General features: G+C 47.4%; 1 protein-coding gene across 2 annotated transcripts in view; it reads left to right on the top strand.

Moving 5' to 3' along the window:
- LOC106886885 (solute carrier family 2, facilitated glucose transporter member 3) overlaps nt 1-10456 on the top strand; it is a 34287-nt gene extending 23831 nt beyond the window's left edge. For both annotated transcript variants that reach the window (XM_014940151.1, XM_014940152.1), the window contains exons 2-10: nt 2523-2618; nt 3953-4113; nt 4390-4630; nt 4794-4956; nt 5628-5815; nt 6151-6255; nt 6719-6820; nt 7081-7284; nt 7790-10456. In XM_014940151.1, coding sequence (XP_014795637.1) covers nt 2523-2618; nt 3953-4113; nt 4390-4630; nt 4794-4956; nt 5628-5815; nt 6151-6255; nt 6719-6820; nt 7081-7284; nt 7790-8002 — 1473 coding nt within the window. In that variant the 3' untranslated portion in view covers nt 8003-10456. The remainder of the gene's footprint in view (nt 1-2522; nt 2619-3952; nt 4114-4389; nt 4631-4793; nt 4957-5627; nt 5816-6150; nt 6256-6718; nt 6821-7080; nt 7285-7789) is intronic.
- The last annotated feature ends 1089 nt before the right edge of the window (nt 10457-11545 follow it).

Here is an 11545-nt window from a genome sequence, read left to right as displayed (position 1 = left end):
GATGAAGAAGAAGGGGGGGGGGAATGGTGAGAAGCATCCCCTGGATAATGGAGGCCGTCGATGCCTGCGGTGGGAGGGAGGGAGGGGTGGTGGTTTGGATTCCTTGCTTGGTGGAAAGACCTGAGCCTTTTGGGTAGGGCGGGTGTAGCTGCGCTATTTCGGAGCTGCCTGTTTGCCTTTTGGGAAGTGAGGCACTTCCAGCAGTGAGGAATGATCCATACATTAGGTCATGGTGTGGCTCAGTGGTGGGGATGGGCCAGTATGTCATGTCAAGGGGGAAGGAGAGCAGGCAGGGGATGAATAGCCAAAAGAAGGGAGTACAGGAGAGGGAAGAAGATCTCAACTCCTTATAGCTAATGTATGTACCATGTAAGTAAGGGATACCACAGAGTATGGTCCTTGCTGCACCCAGAAGAAAAAGGCCATCTGTGACCACCACAAGCCGTGACAAAGCAGAACTCTTGGGGGTTGGGAGGGGGGAAAAGATGCTGTTGTGTCGAAGGGAGGGGTGGTGGTTTGGATTCCTTGCTTGGTGGAAAGACCTGAGCCTTTTGGGTAGGGCGGGTGTAGCTGCGCTATTTCGGAGCTGCCTGTTTGCCTTTTGGGAAGTGAGGCACTTCCAGCAGTGAGGAATGATCCATACATTAGGTCATGGTGTGGCTCAGTGGTGGGGATGGGCCAGTACGTCATGTCTAGGGGGAAGGAGAGCAGGCAGGGGATGAATAGCCAAGAGAAGGGAGTATGGAAGAGGGAAGAAGAACTCAAATCCTTATAGCTAATGTATGTACCATGTAGGTAAGGGATACCACAGAGCGGGTACCCCTATGGTCCCTGCTGCATCCAGAAGAAAAAGGCCATCTGTGACCACCACAAGCCGTGACAAAGCAGAACTCTTGGGGGTTGGGAGGGGGGAAAAGATGCTGTTGTGTCGAGTCACGGTGGTGAAAATGTTTGGTCTTCAGCTTTGCTGTACCTGCTGACTTAGGGATGGGATGGCCTGGAGTCCTAAAAATGCTTAGGTGTCTGAATGCCCTTTTTACAGGCATCTCGGGTGCTTTGAGGGAGCTGTGTCCTCCTGGCTCTGGGCCAATTTCCTCCCAATTTCAAAAATGAAGGGGCAGGCTCAGAGGGTGGCAGGGATAAGGCCTGTGTTCAGGTGTGAACACTACCTTGATATTATTCCCTTCAAGAAAAAAAAAAGCACCCTGTCCCCTTTGTCTCCATCCCTAACCTTGGCAGGAAGAGAGCTCAGTCTCAGACACTTAGATGGTGTAGGTGGGGGAAACCATGCCTGAGAGTCATTTCCCCAGTTTCTGTTCACTGGGGCCTGACTGGTGAAGGTTGTGCAGGTCGGAAGCACCTACATGCTTGGCTTGAAAGATTGATAAAGGTGGTATGAGCGCTGGCAGAAGGTTACTGGCAAAAATTTTGGACAACCTTGGAAGTCACTGCTCCTGGAGCTGAGCTGGAAAGTGAGACACTGGAAGATCTGTAATGATAGGCCCCACAGAGTCATTTTTCTCTCCTCTGCCAGCCTTAGGACAATACTTGGAAAGCTTTGGAAAAGGCACTGTTAATATTTTTTTGAGAAGCTTCCAATCCCTCCTGAGACAGAAACATGATCTTTCCAAATTGTGCCAACTCAAGCACTGGCCATTTAAGTGCCAACTCCTGAGTCACCTGCTCCCCCCATGCCTCCCTAACACAGAGCTGGCTTAAATGCCACAAGCTTTAGAAATGTAGAAAATGTCTGATGCTTTTCAGCGACACTTAAAATTCTCAGTCTCTGGGCCTTCTGTGGTTAGACCATCAAGGTTCCTCTACAGCTCTGAGGGCTCAGCAATTCTTATTTTATTTTAACAAATAGAGATTTGTGTATATTTCAGGGACTGTGTTACATTTGAAATACCGAGTATTGCCACATCTTTAAGAAAAATAAAGGGGAAGGTTGGCAGCGCTGCTGCTGGTGCTCTGTGTGGAGGAGGCTGCCTGCCAGATACCCTGGGGCAGGGCTGGGAAGCTCCAGCCTGGGAAAAAAGCAGCCCTGTTGCTGAAGAGTGCGTGTTTTTAACTGTTCAGAGTGACAGCCAGGATAGCTCGTGGGCAGATCTGAGACTCAGTTTATGGGAAATTGCCCGTTGGCACACGGGGAAGAGTTAGACCCTTGTTTCATGACATGCCAGAGATCAGCAAAAGCTTTTCTGTAAAGCAGATCAACCCAAAATAACAGGCACTAATGCAGCCGGTGTATTCAATACTAATGAGCTGATAATAGTTGATGAAGGTCAGGAGATAATAAAGGGGAGATCCTGACAGGCTCTCACAGAACTTTTTCCTGATGTAGAGTTGCAGTTCTCTTTCCAGGGTCTCAGTTACTGGTACAAAAAGCCCATTCCCCGCCCCTGGTTGCCCTTATGCATGGCACCTATGAGTTGCAGCTCATGCTGAAGAGACACTCAAGTTGTGTAGAAAGCAGGAATAAACAAAGCGACTGAATAATTGTTTTCTCTCTTTTCCCACAGAAAGTCACAGCGCCCCTTATCTATGCTGTTGCCATTGCTGCCATTGGATCTCTCCAGTTTGGGTACAACACTGGTGTCATCAATGCTCCCGAGAAGGTGAGAGGAGGAATGAGTTGCAGAGGTGGTATGAGTGAGGGGCTGAAGGGAAAACAACCTATCTCCCATGAAGTCAAGAAGACATTCAAAACCCCCTCTCAACTACAACAATGGCCAGGAAGCGCAAAGCTTTGGGGAGGAGAGAGAGCAAGCAGAGAGGTTAATTCTCTTTATTAGGAGTGCAGAGGGGGTAGAAGGGCTCCCTCCACCATTTCCTGGTAGGTCTATATTTAGCGAGTTGAGGAATGTGAGCCATTTCAGTTTTTGAATCCAAATAAACCAGCCATGGCAGGAGGAATGTAGAGAGCAATGTGCAAAAAAACATTTCAGGAATGGGTAGGGATTATGGCTGCTCCAGTTTAGTTTATGTCAGGGACCATCTCAGGTTTGTTTTGTTTTATTTTATTTGTTTATTCATTCTGTTTGTTAAGTATAGATTCAGTGCTTGTAAAAGGGCTGTGAATGGGGCGCTCTGACCGAAGCATCTCATGACTGTAGCCTAAGAAAGAAGAGAAGAGATGAAGAAAACAAGAAATGTGGTTTTCTTGTAGCTATAAAATGGTTCCTCTCAGGAACTGAGTCACCAATACCACATCCACCCTGTCTCCGGGAATAGATGTCATCACTGGTGGGGGGGAAGGTGGCAGTGTGCGTGGTGGTCCTCTCAAGCTAATGTCCTGCTGCCATCTGCTGGGGGCAGACACTTTAAGGCCATGTCCCACTCAGCCCTTGCAGAATTTCCCTCATTATCAAAAAGGAAACCTTGGAAATTAGCAACACAGCCCTGCCACATCCCCATGGGACAGCGAATGATTGTTTTGCATAATGCTGTAGCCTGTAGCAGGTTTACCTTAGTGAAAATTTCTATGTCTCTTACGCTGTTTCTATGCCAGAAAGCCTGTCCCTGCTGCTGTTCTGGTATTGCCAGAAATGTTCCATTCTCTGGTCACGTTTTTTTTTTTTTTTTTCTCCCTCTCACTCCCATCTGTCTCACACCCCCTCCCAAGCACCACCAGTGACTCGCATCATCCAGAAACATGCAGAAGATAAGCCTGTTTTCCTTAAGCACTGGCCCAGCCCTCATGTTCAGTGAAGCAATCTCTCCTCCTTCATACTGCTAGCCATCTATTAAACCTCTTGATGAAAGTTCCTCTTTCTGCACTTTATTCTTCCCCTTGTGTGGCTTGCTTCTGATTACTGCAGTTTTAGGTTCTGTCCTTGCTTTTTGCTTCCGTGAAAACAGAAGGAAGATCTCAGAAGTGATCTCCCCACTCTCCAGTGCACCATACCTCCCGCTGGATTGTAACTCTGTCCCCATTTGGTTTCTCTTGCAGATCATCCGGAGCTTCTTCAACAGAACCCTGTCAGAACGGAGTGGGCAGACTGTCTCCCCAGAGCTCCTCACGTCTCTGTGGTCCCTTTCTGTGGCCATATTCTCAGTAGGAGGTATGATTGGCTCCTTCTCAGTCAGCCTGTTCGTCAACAGATTTGGCAGGTAAGTTGGGAAGAGGGATCTAAACCTTTAGGGATTTTTTTTTTTTCCCCTTCTACAATGGTTTGTTGGGAGGAAGAGGACACAGGTTAGAGGAAGGGAGGAGGAGGTGGCTGTGGAGGGAGCAAGAATGCCTGGCCTGCAAAAAGAAAGGGTCACAGGCCAAGGCAGAATTATTCTGTTGTCCTCCTGGGGATCATAGGTAGTTTACCCCTCTCCCGGTGATTTTCCTATTGTATTGCCAGTTTAAGCTCAGTCTTGACATCTTTACCCTGGCAGGAGGAACTCCATGCTACTGGTGAACATCTTGGCCTTTGCTGGTGGCACTCTCATGGCCTTCTCTAAAACGGCAAAGGCAGTGGAGATGCTGATTCTTGGCCGCTTCGTTATTGGCGTCTTCTGCGGTCTCTGCACTGGCTTTGTGCCCATGTACATCAGTGAGGTCTCACCCACCAGCGTTCGTGGAGCCTTTGGCACCCTCAACCAGCTGGGCATTGTTGTGGGCATCCTGGTGGCCCAGGTAGGCTAGACAATCTGATCCATCTCTCAGGGGAAAGGAGGGGTGGGGGAGGTTGAGGTGGGCTGCACTTAACTTCAAGTGGGGTATGCTGTCCTGTCATAGTGGTTTGGGTAAGGAACTGGAGTATTTAGATCGTTCTGTTTCTCTCCAATTCTTGGTGTAGATCTTTGGCCTGGAGGGAATCATGGGGACTGAAAGCCTTTGGCCACTGCTTTTGGGATTCACGATCCTTCCAGCGCTCCTGCAGTGCGTGGCTCTTCTTTTCTGCCCGGAAAGCCCCCGTTTCCTATTGATCAACAAGATGGAGGAAGAGAAAGCGCAAGCAGGTAAGAACTCATCTCTGAAGGGGCAGGGCTGTATTCTGGCTCCTAGCCTGCCCTGAACTTGAGTGGGAGGCTAGGGCTGACTCTGGAGCCTGTGGTGGATCAGGGTGTGACTCCCAGAGGGCACCAGGTCTACCCTCCCATCCTCTAGGCTGCACCAGTGCCAGGAAGGGTGAGAAACCTGGCATCCCAACAGAGACTCCAGGTGGGATTAAGATGTGAGGAGTGGCACCTGGTCTGGTGGGATGTAGCAGGGCCAGCTTCTGCTCCTCTGTCAGCTCCTCCTGAAAGGTTGGGAATAGGCTGATGTTTAACAAGGAGCTTGGGAAGGTGTTTCCCTCTCCTATGGCAGGGGCCTGGAGTCAGCTCTGGCAAGCATGTGTGCAGAATTAGGGATCAAATAGGGATCAAATTGGAGATCAAGCAACATGAGCAGGGCCTGGGCCTGGTTTCCATGCTGGTCACAACACCCTGACCTCTGGGTTGAAAAGATTAGCAAGGCTGCATGTGGAGGCTTGGTCTTTCCTATGGAGCAGGCCCAAACACTGACTGGCAGGTGGTCCATTCTTCCCAGTGTGTCCTCCCTGAACTAGCAGGGCAGGGGTGGAGAAACTTAATGTCTGTGGGTGTATTATACCTGGCATTTGTTTTTTTTTTTTTATTCCTACCTCCAGTTCTCCAGAAGCTCCGTGGTACACAGGATGTGTCTCAAGACATCCAGGAGATGAAAGAAGAGAGTGCTAAAATGTCCCAGGAAAAGAAAGCAACTGTGCCAGAGCTCTTCCGTTCTCCAAACTACCGTCAAGCCATTATCATTGCCATCATGCTGCAGCTCTCCCAACAGCTCTCGGGCATCAACGCTGTGAGTTGTCTTTTGTCTCATCTGCTGAGCCTCCCTTATCTTTGGCTACACTTGCACTTGCCACTAATGTGGAGAGAACTCTGCACCTTGACTGGAGTTGACTCTTTTGTCATACTGCAGAGATTGCTAAGCTGGTTTCCCCTCACACACTCTGGCAAGGCGTTGCAGTCTTGCATCAAGTGGATGAACCTTGACCGGAAGGATGCTTTTTTTATACTCTTAAGTGCTTGTTATAAACTCCCTGTTGGGCCTGCAAGCCATTAGGCAGAGAATGAGGGACATGCTCTCAAAACACTGGAATCGTGATGGTGTCCAACTTTTGCTTCTCTCCCCAGGTATTCTATTATTCTACAGGGATTTTTGAAAGAGCTGGTATCACGCAGCCTGTGTATGCCACTATTGGAGCTGGTGTGGTAAACACAGTCTTCACGGTTGTGTCGGTAAGTGGAACAGGGCCTTACGGTGAGAGGTAGCTTGTCTGCTTGGGCTTTTTTGGGAGATGTGACTGAAGACAAGTAGCCAGGCTGTAGCAAAGCATCGGGCTAGGCAATGGCCTATAAGAGCAAAGAAAAGACTGCATTAAAATCATTGTAGGAGGGGAGAAAGAGGCACTATTTTAGAAGAAAGGGAGGGTGAAAAGGAGTGAATAGCAGGGGGGTGAGGGGTAGAGGGGGTTGTGGAAACTAGAGAAGGCAGTAGGAAGAACCAGAGAGGAAACATTTATACCCAGAATGGGGCAGCCTGGTGACCTTGCCCTGAGATCACCACTGGCTCTGAGGGCTACAGGCATATCAAAGAAAGAGGTGCAGGGCACACTGAGCAAGGGACCCTCTAAGCTCTTGCTACCAAAGTCACAGATTTATTTTTTTTAATTTTTTTCCTCTTGTTTTTCCATGTTTCTAGCTGTTTCTGGTGGAGCGTGCAGGGCGCAGGACCCTCCATTTAGTTGGCTTGGGTGGCATGGCCGTGTGTGCTGCTATTATGACCATTGCTTTAGCTCTGAAGGTGAGTAATTAGTGTTCTTGTCCAGGTTGACCCCAGAAGGGCACCTATAAGATTATACAGCTGCCTTGCCCTGCAGTTCTGCCCTGTAGGCAGGTACAGCTGGGGCTAGAGTTGAGTGTGCAGTGGAGAGCACAACTTTCTAACGGCAGAAACTGCCACAGTGTTCCCAGTACAGCTGAAAAAGCTGTGACACTGGAGATGGCATTGTGCTGTGCCATGTTTGCCTGAAATTGCAGCTGATCATGTCTTGTTCCTTGCAGGATCTGGTGCAGTGGATCAGATACATCAGCATTGTTGCCACTTTTGGCTTTGTGGCTCTTTTTGAGATTGGCCCTGGCCCTATTCCCTGGTTCATTGTGGCAGAACTCTTCAGCCAGGGCCCACGGCCTGCAGCCATGGCAGTGGCTGGTTGTTCCAACTGGACCTCTAATTTCTTGGTGGGAATGCTCTTCCCCTACGCAGAGGTAAGGACCCAATTTTCAAAGCAGTACGAGTGCTGCAGCATTGGAATAGGTGTCCAGAGTAGGTGCAGAATCTCCATCCTTGGAGACTTTAAAACATGACTCTATGACCCTTAACTTGCTCTCTCCTGAAGTTGTCCCTGCTTTGAGCAGAAGGCTGGTCAGTCTTCAGAGGTCCCCTATTCTGTGTTCTGATTGTTACTGAAGTCAAAGTGTTGTGGGTCACCTTATATGCTGCTGTCTTAATTGCTTGTAGCTTGTAGCTTACAAATAGCTGGACATCAAACTTTCCCTTTAAAAGCCTCAATTTTGGTCACCCCCAGGAATGTAGAAGTACTTCAGAAAGAAGCCCACAGGAACCTGATTTTGTTTTAAACAATGCTGTGTTGAGAAAAAAGTCAGTAAGGACATTGTTGGAGAAAGATGATAGAATTTTGACCTGTCAACCGTATGCATATAGGTCTACGAGCTTTTTAATTTAAAATTTCCGCTTTTGTCACCCCTGCAGAAACTGTGTGGCTCCTATGTCTTCCTCATCTTCCTTGTTTTCCTGGTCATCTTCTTCGTCTTCACATTCTTCAAAGTTCCAGAGACCAAGGGCAGGACTTTTGAAGACATCGCCAGGGGCTTTGAAGGACGAGCAGAAGCCGGCCCCACATCACCTGAGAAGAACCGCATGGTGGAGCTGAACAGTGTACAACCTGGCAAAGAAGATGCCTAAGATTTATGACACACTCCCTCGACTCTGACATCCTTAAAGAGTCATTAAAGGAATGAGCAAAGAAAACCATGAGAACTGGGACATTTTTTCCCCTCTTCCCCTCAACTGCTGCTATTTTCTTCTTTGCACCCACATATTCTCCCATTCTGCCAGGCTTACCAACATTAAGCAAATCCGATATGGGTGATCCCATTTTCAAGTACTGGAAGGCACCTGGCACTTGCAAAAATATTTTCATCTTCCCTGTTACAAACATCAGGAGAACAGAGGAGAGCTGGCAATATTTTTGCCTTTTTTTTTTTTAACCTTATAATTGCTATTTGGGGTTAACAAACTTACGCACGCAGTGACCATTACGCATTTGAATCTAATGACTATTTTTGTAGTGAATTGAAGCGACCCACTAAATGAGTCCCCTGGCCTTTGAGTCTACTCTGTGTGAGTGTGTGTGTGCAGTGCTACACTGGAGTTTAACAAGCCTACCAAAAAGCCATCTCCTTCCTTTTTCCTATCCAGTGTGCACTTTTTTTCAGCCTCAGGAAAAAGGGGACCAAGTTACATGCATATTTTTTCCTGCTCTTATTTTTTTGTATAGACAGACTGAAAGCATACTTTTACCTGAGTTTATTTATTTGTATGTCACTTTGTAAATATTTATTTTTTAAATGGTGTACAAACATGTACAGATAAATTGAAGATGTCTAAGAGAAATAGCTAATCTAACAAAAGATGCGGTAGATCTGAGGTGCAATAAGACTGTAAAGGAAAAATGTGGTACTAAACAGGAGATTGGGCATTTTGGATGTTATGTACAGCAGAGCCGATTATGCACATCACCTTCAAGTTATTTGTGCCCTTTGGAAAGTACTGCAAAGAGGTGTGTGCTAGTGACAAAGAGGTATGTTTGTCCACCAGGATCTCTGTTATTTGGGATTCTTTTAGGTGGCAATTTTAAATATTGTTCCCAAGTGAGTGGAGAGTGTGGTATTGCAGCAAATGAGTGTATTTTTAGTCATGGTTAAGCATTGTATGGGATGATTCAGGGTGGTGATTGCAAACCAGGAGGTAACTTTTCCTGCCTTCTGCTGTGTTCTAGTAGGTCAGAAAGCCTGAAATTTGCAGATTAAAGGTTTGTGAAGGTAACGATTATTTTCCAAAGCTGTATTTTCTTAGCAGTTCTTACAAATACCCTTCTTGACACAGGCATGGTCAGTTACGGCGTGCAAGTTCATAAAGGTAGAGATGCTGGACTACAGACCAGAGCTGCTGGAGCTTGCTAGCTTAGCTGTAGCGCTCAGTCTGCTTGTTGGTTGTAGAGCAAATGGTTTTTGCCCCATGTGTCTTCTCTAGAAGATCTGCATGATGTTGTGATGCCCACCGGTGCGTAGCATGCTGTGTAGATGTGTAGGGCTCTCTAATCCTGCCTCTTTTAAAAGGGATGTGGCTGACAGTAATTATACATCAGTGGACATTGGTCTCCCTGCTTGTCGTAGTGCTAGGCGATGGAGAGAACGTGTGTCTGCCCTTGCTGCCAAGCTAGCACAGTTCAGGAAGGCAAAAAGTAGCTCACGGGGTATCCTTGCAATCAAGGGTTGGGAGCTTTGCTTCACTGACTTGCAGTGCCCTGTGGAGAGACTCCAGATCTCTGTCCAGACCTGCAGAAGCTAGCTGAAGGTAGCACAGAGGTAGGTCCAGTTCAAACTCCTGCTCTAAGATCTCCGTTCTCGGACTCGACTGAGCTCCGGTCTACCTGCAAACCCATGCTGGAGTTCATCGCTGGATATCCTAGAAGAGAGGCAGGCCCACAGATTCCAAGGTGGGTAAAAAGAAAGGCTCAAATATAGGAACGACAGCAAAATTGATAGCCCAAGCTTTCTTGACAACATATTGCTTCAGAGAAGTTCCCATTGATGTACATTCTGGGGGCATGTATCTGACGCGTCAGTGATGACATTTCCACGTTCCCTACTGAGAAACAGTTGCAAAGATCAGTAAAACTTGCTGCTGTGAAATACTTCCTGTGACTTCATTTGAAATACTTCAGCTTTACACAGTGCAATCCTATTACAGTCAGTTTCCCCTAGCTTTCTGTCAGGCTTCCATGCCAGATATTTATTCTCAGAAGTATGTGACTCTTCCCAACTCTCACATTTTGGCTCAGTTATACAGATATTTTTTTTTGGTGCTCTTTGACCCTCCAGCACTTCCAGACATGATAATTCTATATGGCCATCTATATGTCAGGAAATTCCTCCTACAGCTGTGCATAAGAGCATTCCATATTTTGCATCAGAGATGTGTGTTGGCTTAGACTGAAATGTATAGTTCTTTTCTCACATAGTATCTTTGTTATTTTCTTTTTCTGTAACGGCGTTGTGAATATTTTGGATGGGTTTTATATGCTTATTAATGTGGTGTTTCCTGTTTTTAAAATAAAAACGATAGAACTAAGTATCTGGTGGTCTGTTTCTTACTCTTTTATCACAGCCTGGGACTACATCCAGCATCCTGGCCTGTATCAGGAACAGCGTGGGGAGTAGGGCCTGAGAGGTGATTGTCCCCCTGTACTGGGCACTGGTGAGGCCTCACCTTGAGTGCTGTGTCCAGTTTTGGGCCCCTTACCATAAAAAAGACATTGAGGGGCTGGAGCAGGTCCAGAGAAGGGCGACAAAGATGGTGAGGGGTCTGGAGAATAAGTCTTATGAGGAGAGGCTGAGGGAACTGGGGTTGTTCAGCCTGGAGAAGAGGAGGCTGAGGGGGAGGCCTTATTGCTCTCTACAACTCCCTGAAAGGAGGGTGTAGAGAGGGGGGGGTCGGTCTCTTTTCTCAAGTCACAGGCGACAGGACAAGAGGAAATGGCCTCAAGGTGCACCAGGGGAGGTTCAGGCTGGATATTAGGATAAATTTTTTCACGGAAAGGGTTATCAGACATTGGAATGGGCTGCCCAGGGAGGTGGTTGAGGCACCATCCCTGGAGGTGTTCAAAAGACAGGTTGATGTAGTGCTGGGAGGTATGGTTTAGTGATGATGCTCCTTGTTTGTTGTGTGGGTGTCTATTTTTGTCAGTTAGGTTGACGGTTGGACAAGATGATCTTTAAGGTCCCTTCCAACCTAGAAGATTCTGTGATTCTGTGATCCTGGAATGTCCCCAGGTTCTGCCCTGCAGCCTTTCCAGCTAGCCCAGCACCCTGCATTGGCCCTTCTATTCCAGTGGGAATAACCATTTCTCTCACGTTAATAAATTCCCTTACTATTATTCCTGTTTTCAACTAAAAAGATGTGCTTATGTGGCTCTTGTTTGCTCAAATCCTTTTGTTTGCATCCAAATCCATTCCTAGCACTGAGGACTAAGTTGGTGTCACTGAGAAGTAAGTGGCTGGAGGTCAGGAATCCTGCCCTGAGCTAAAGCACCCTGAGACTTCTCTCCCTGCCCTCTTTCTGAGAGCGGTCCTCAACTTCTCTGCCATGAAGGTGAAGAGGAAGCCCTTCCCCTTGCAAATGCTACTTTGCTTCCTCTGTCTGGTAAGCGAACCTTAACATCCT

Source organism: Calidris pugnax, unplaced genomic scaffold (genome assembly GCF_001431845.1).
Source record: "Calidris pugnax isolate Ruff unplaced genomic scaffold, ASM143184v1 scaffold36, whole genome shotgun sequence".
NCBI lineage: Eukaryota > Metazoa > Chordata > Aves > Charadriiformes > Scolopacidae > Calidris > Calidris pugnax.
Note: the sequence above shows the minus strand (reverse complement) of the source record. Positions and strands in the feature narration are given on the sequence as shown.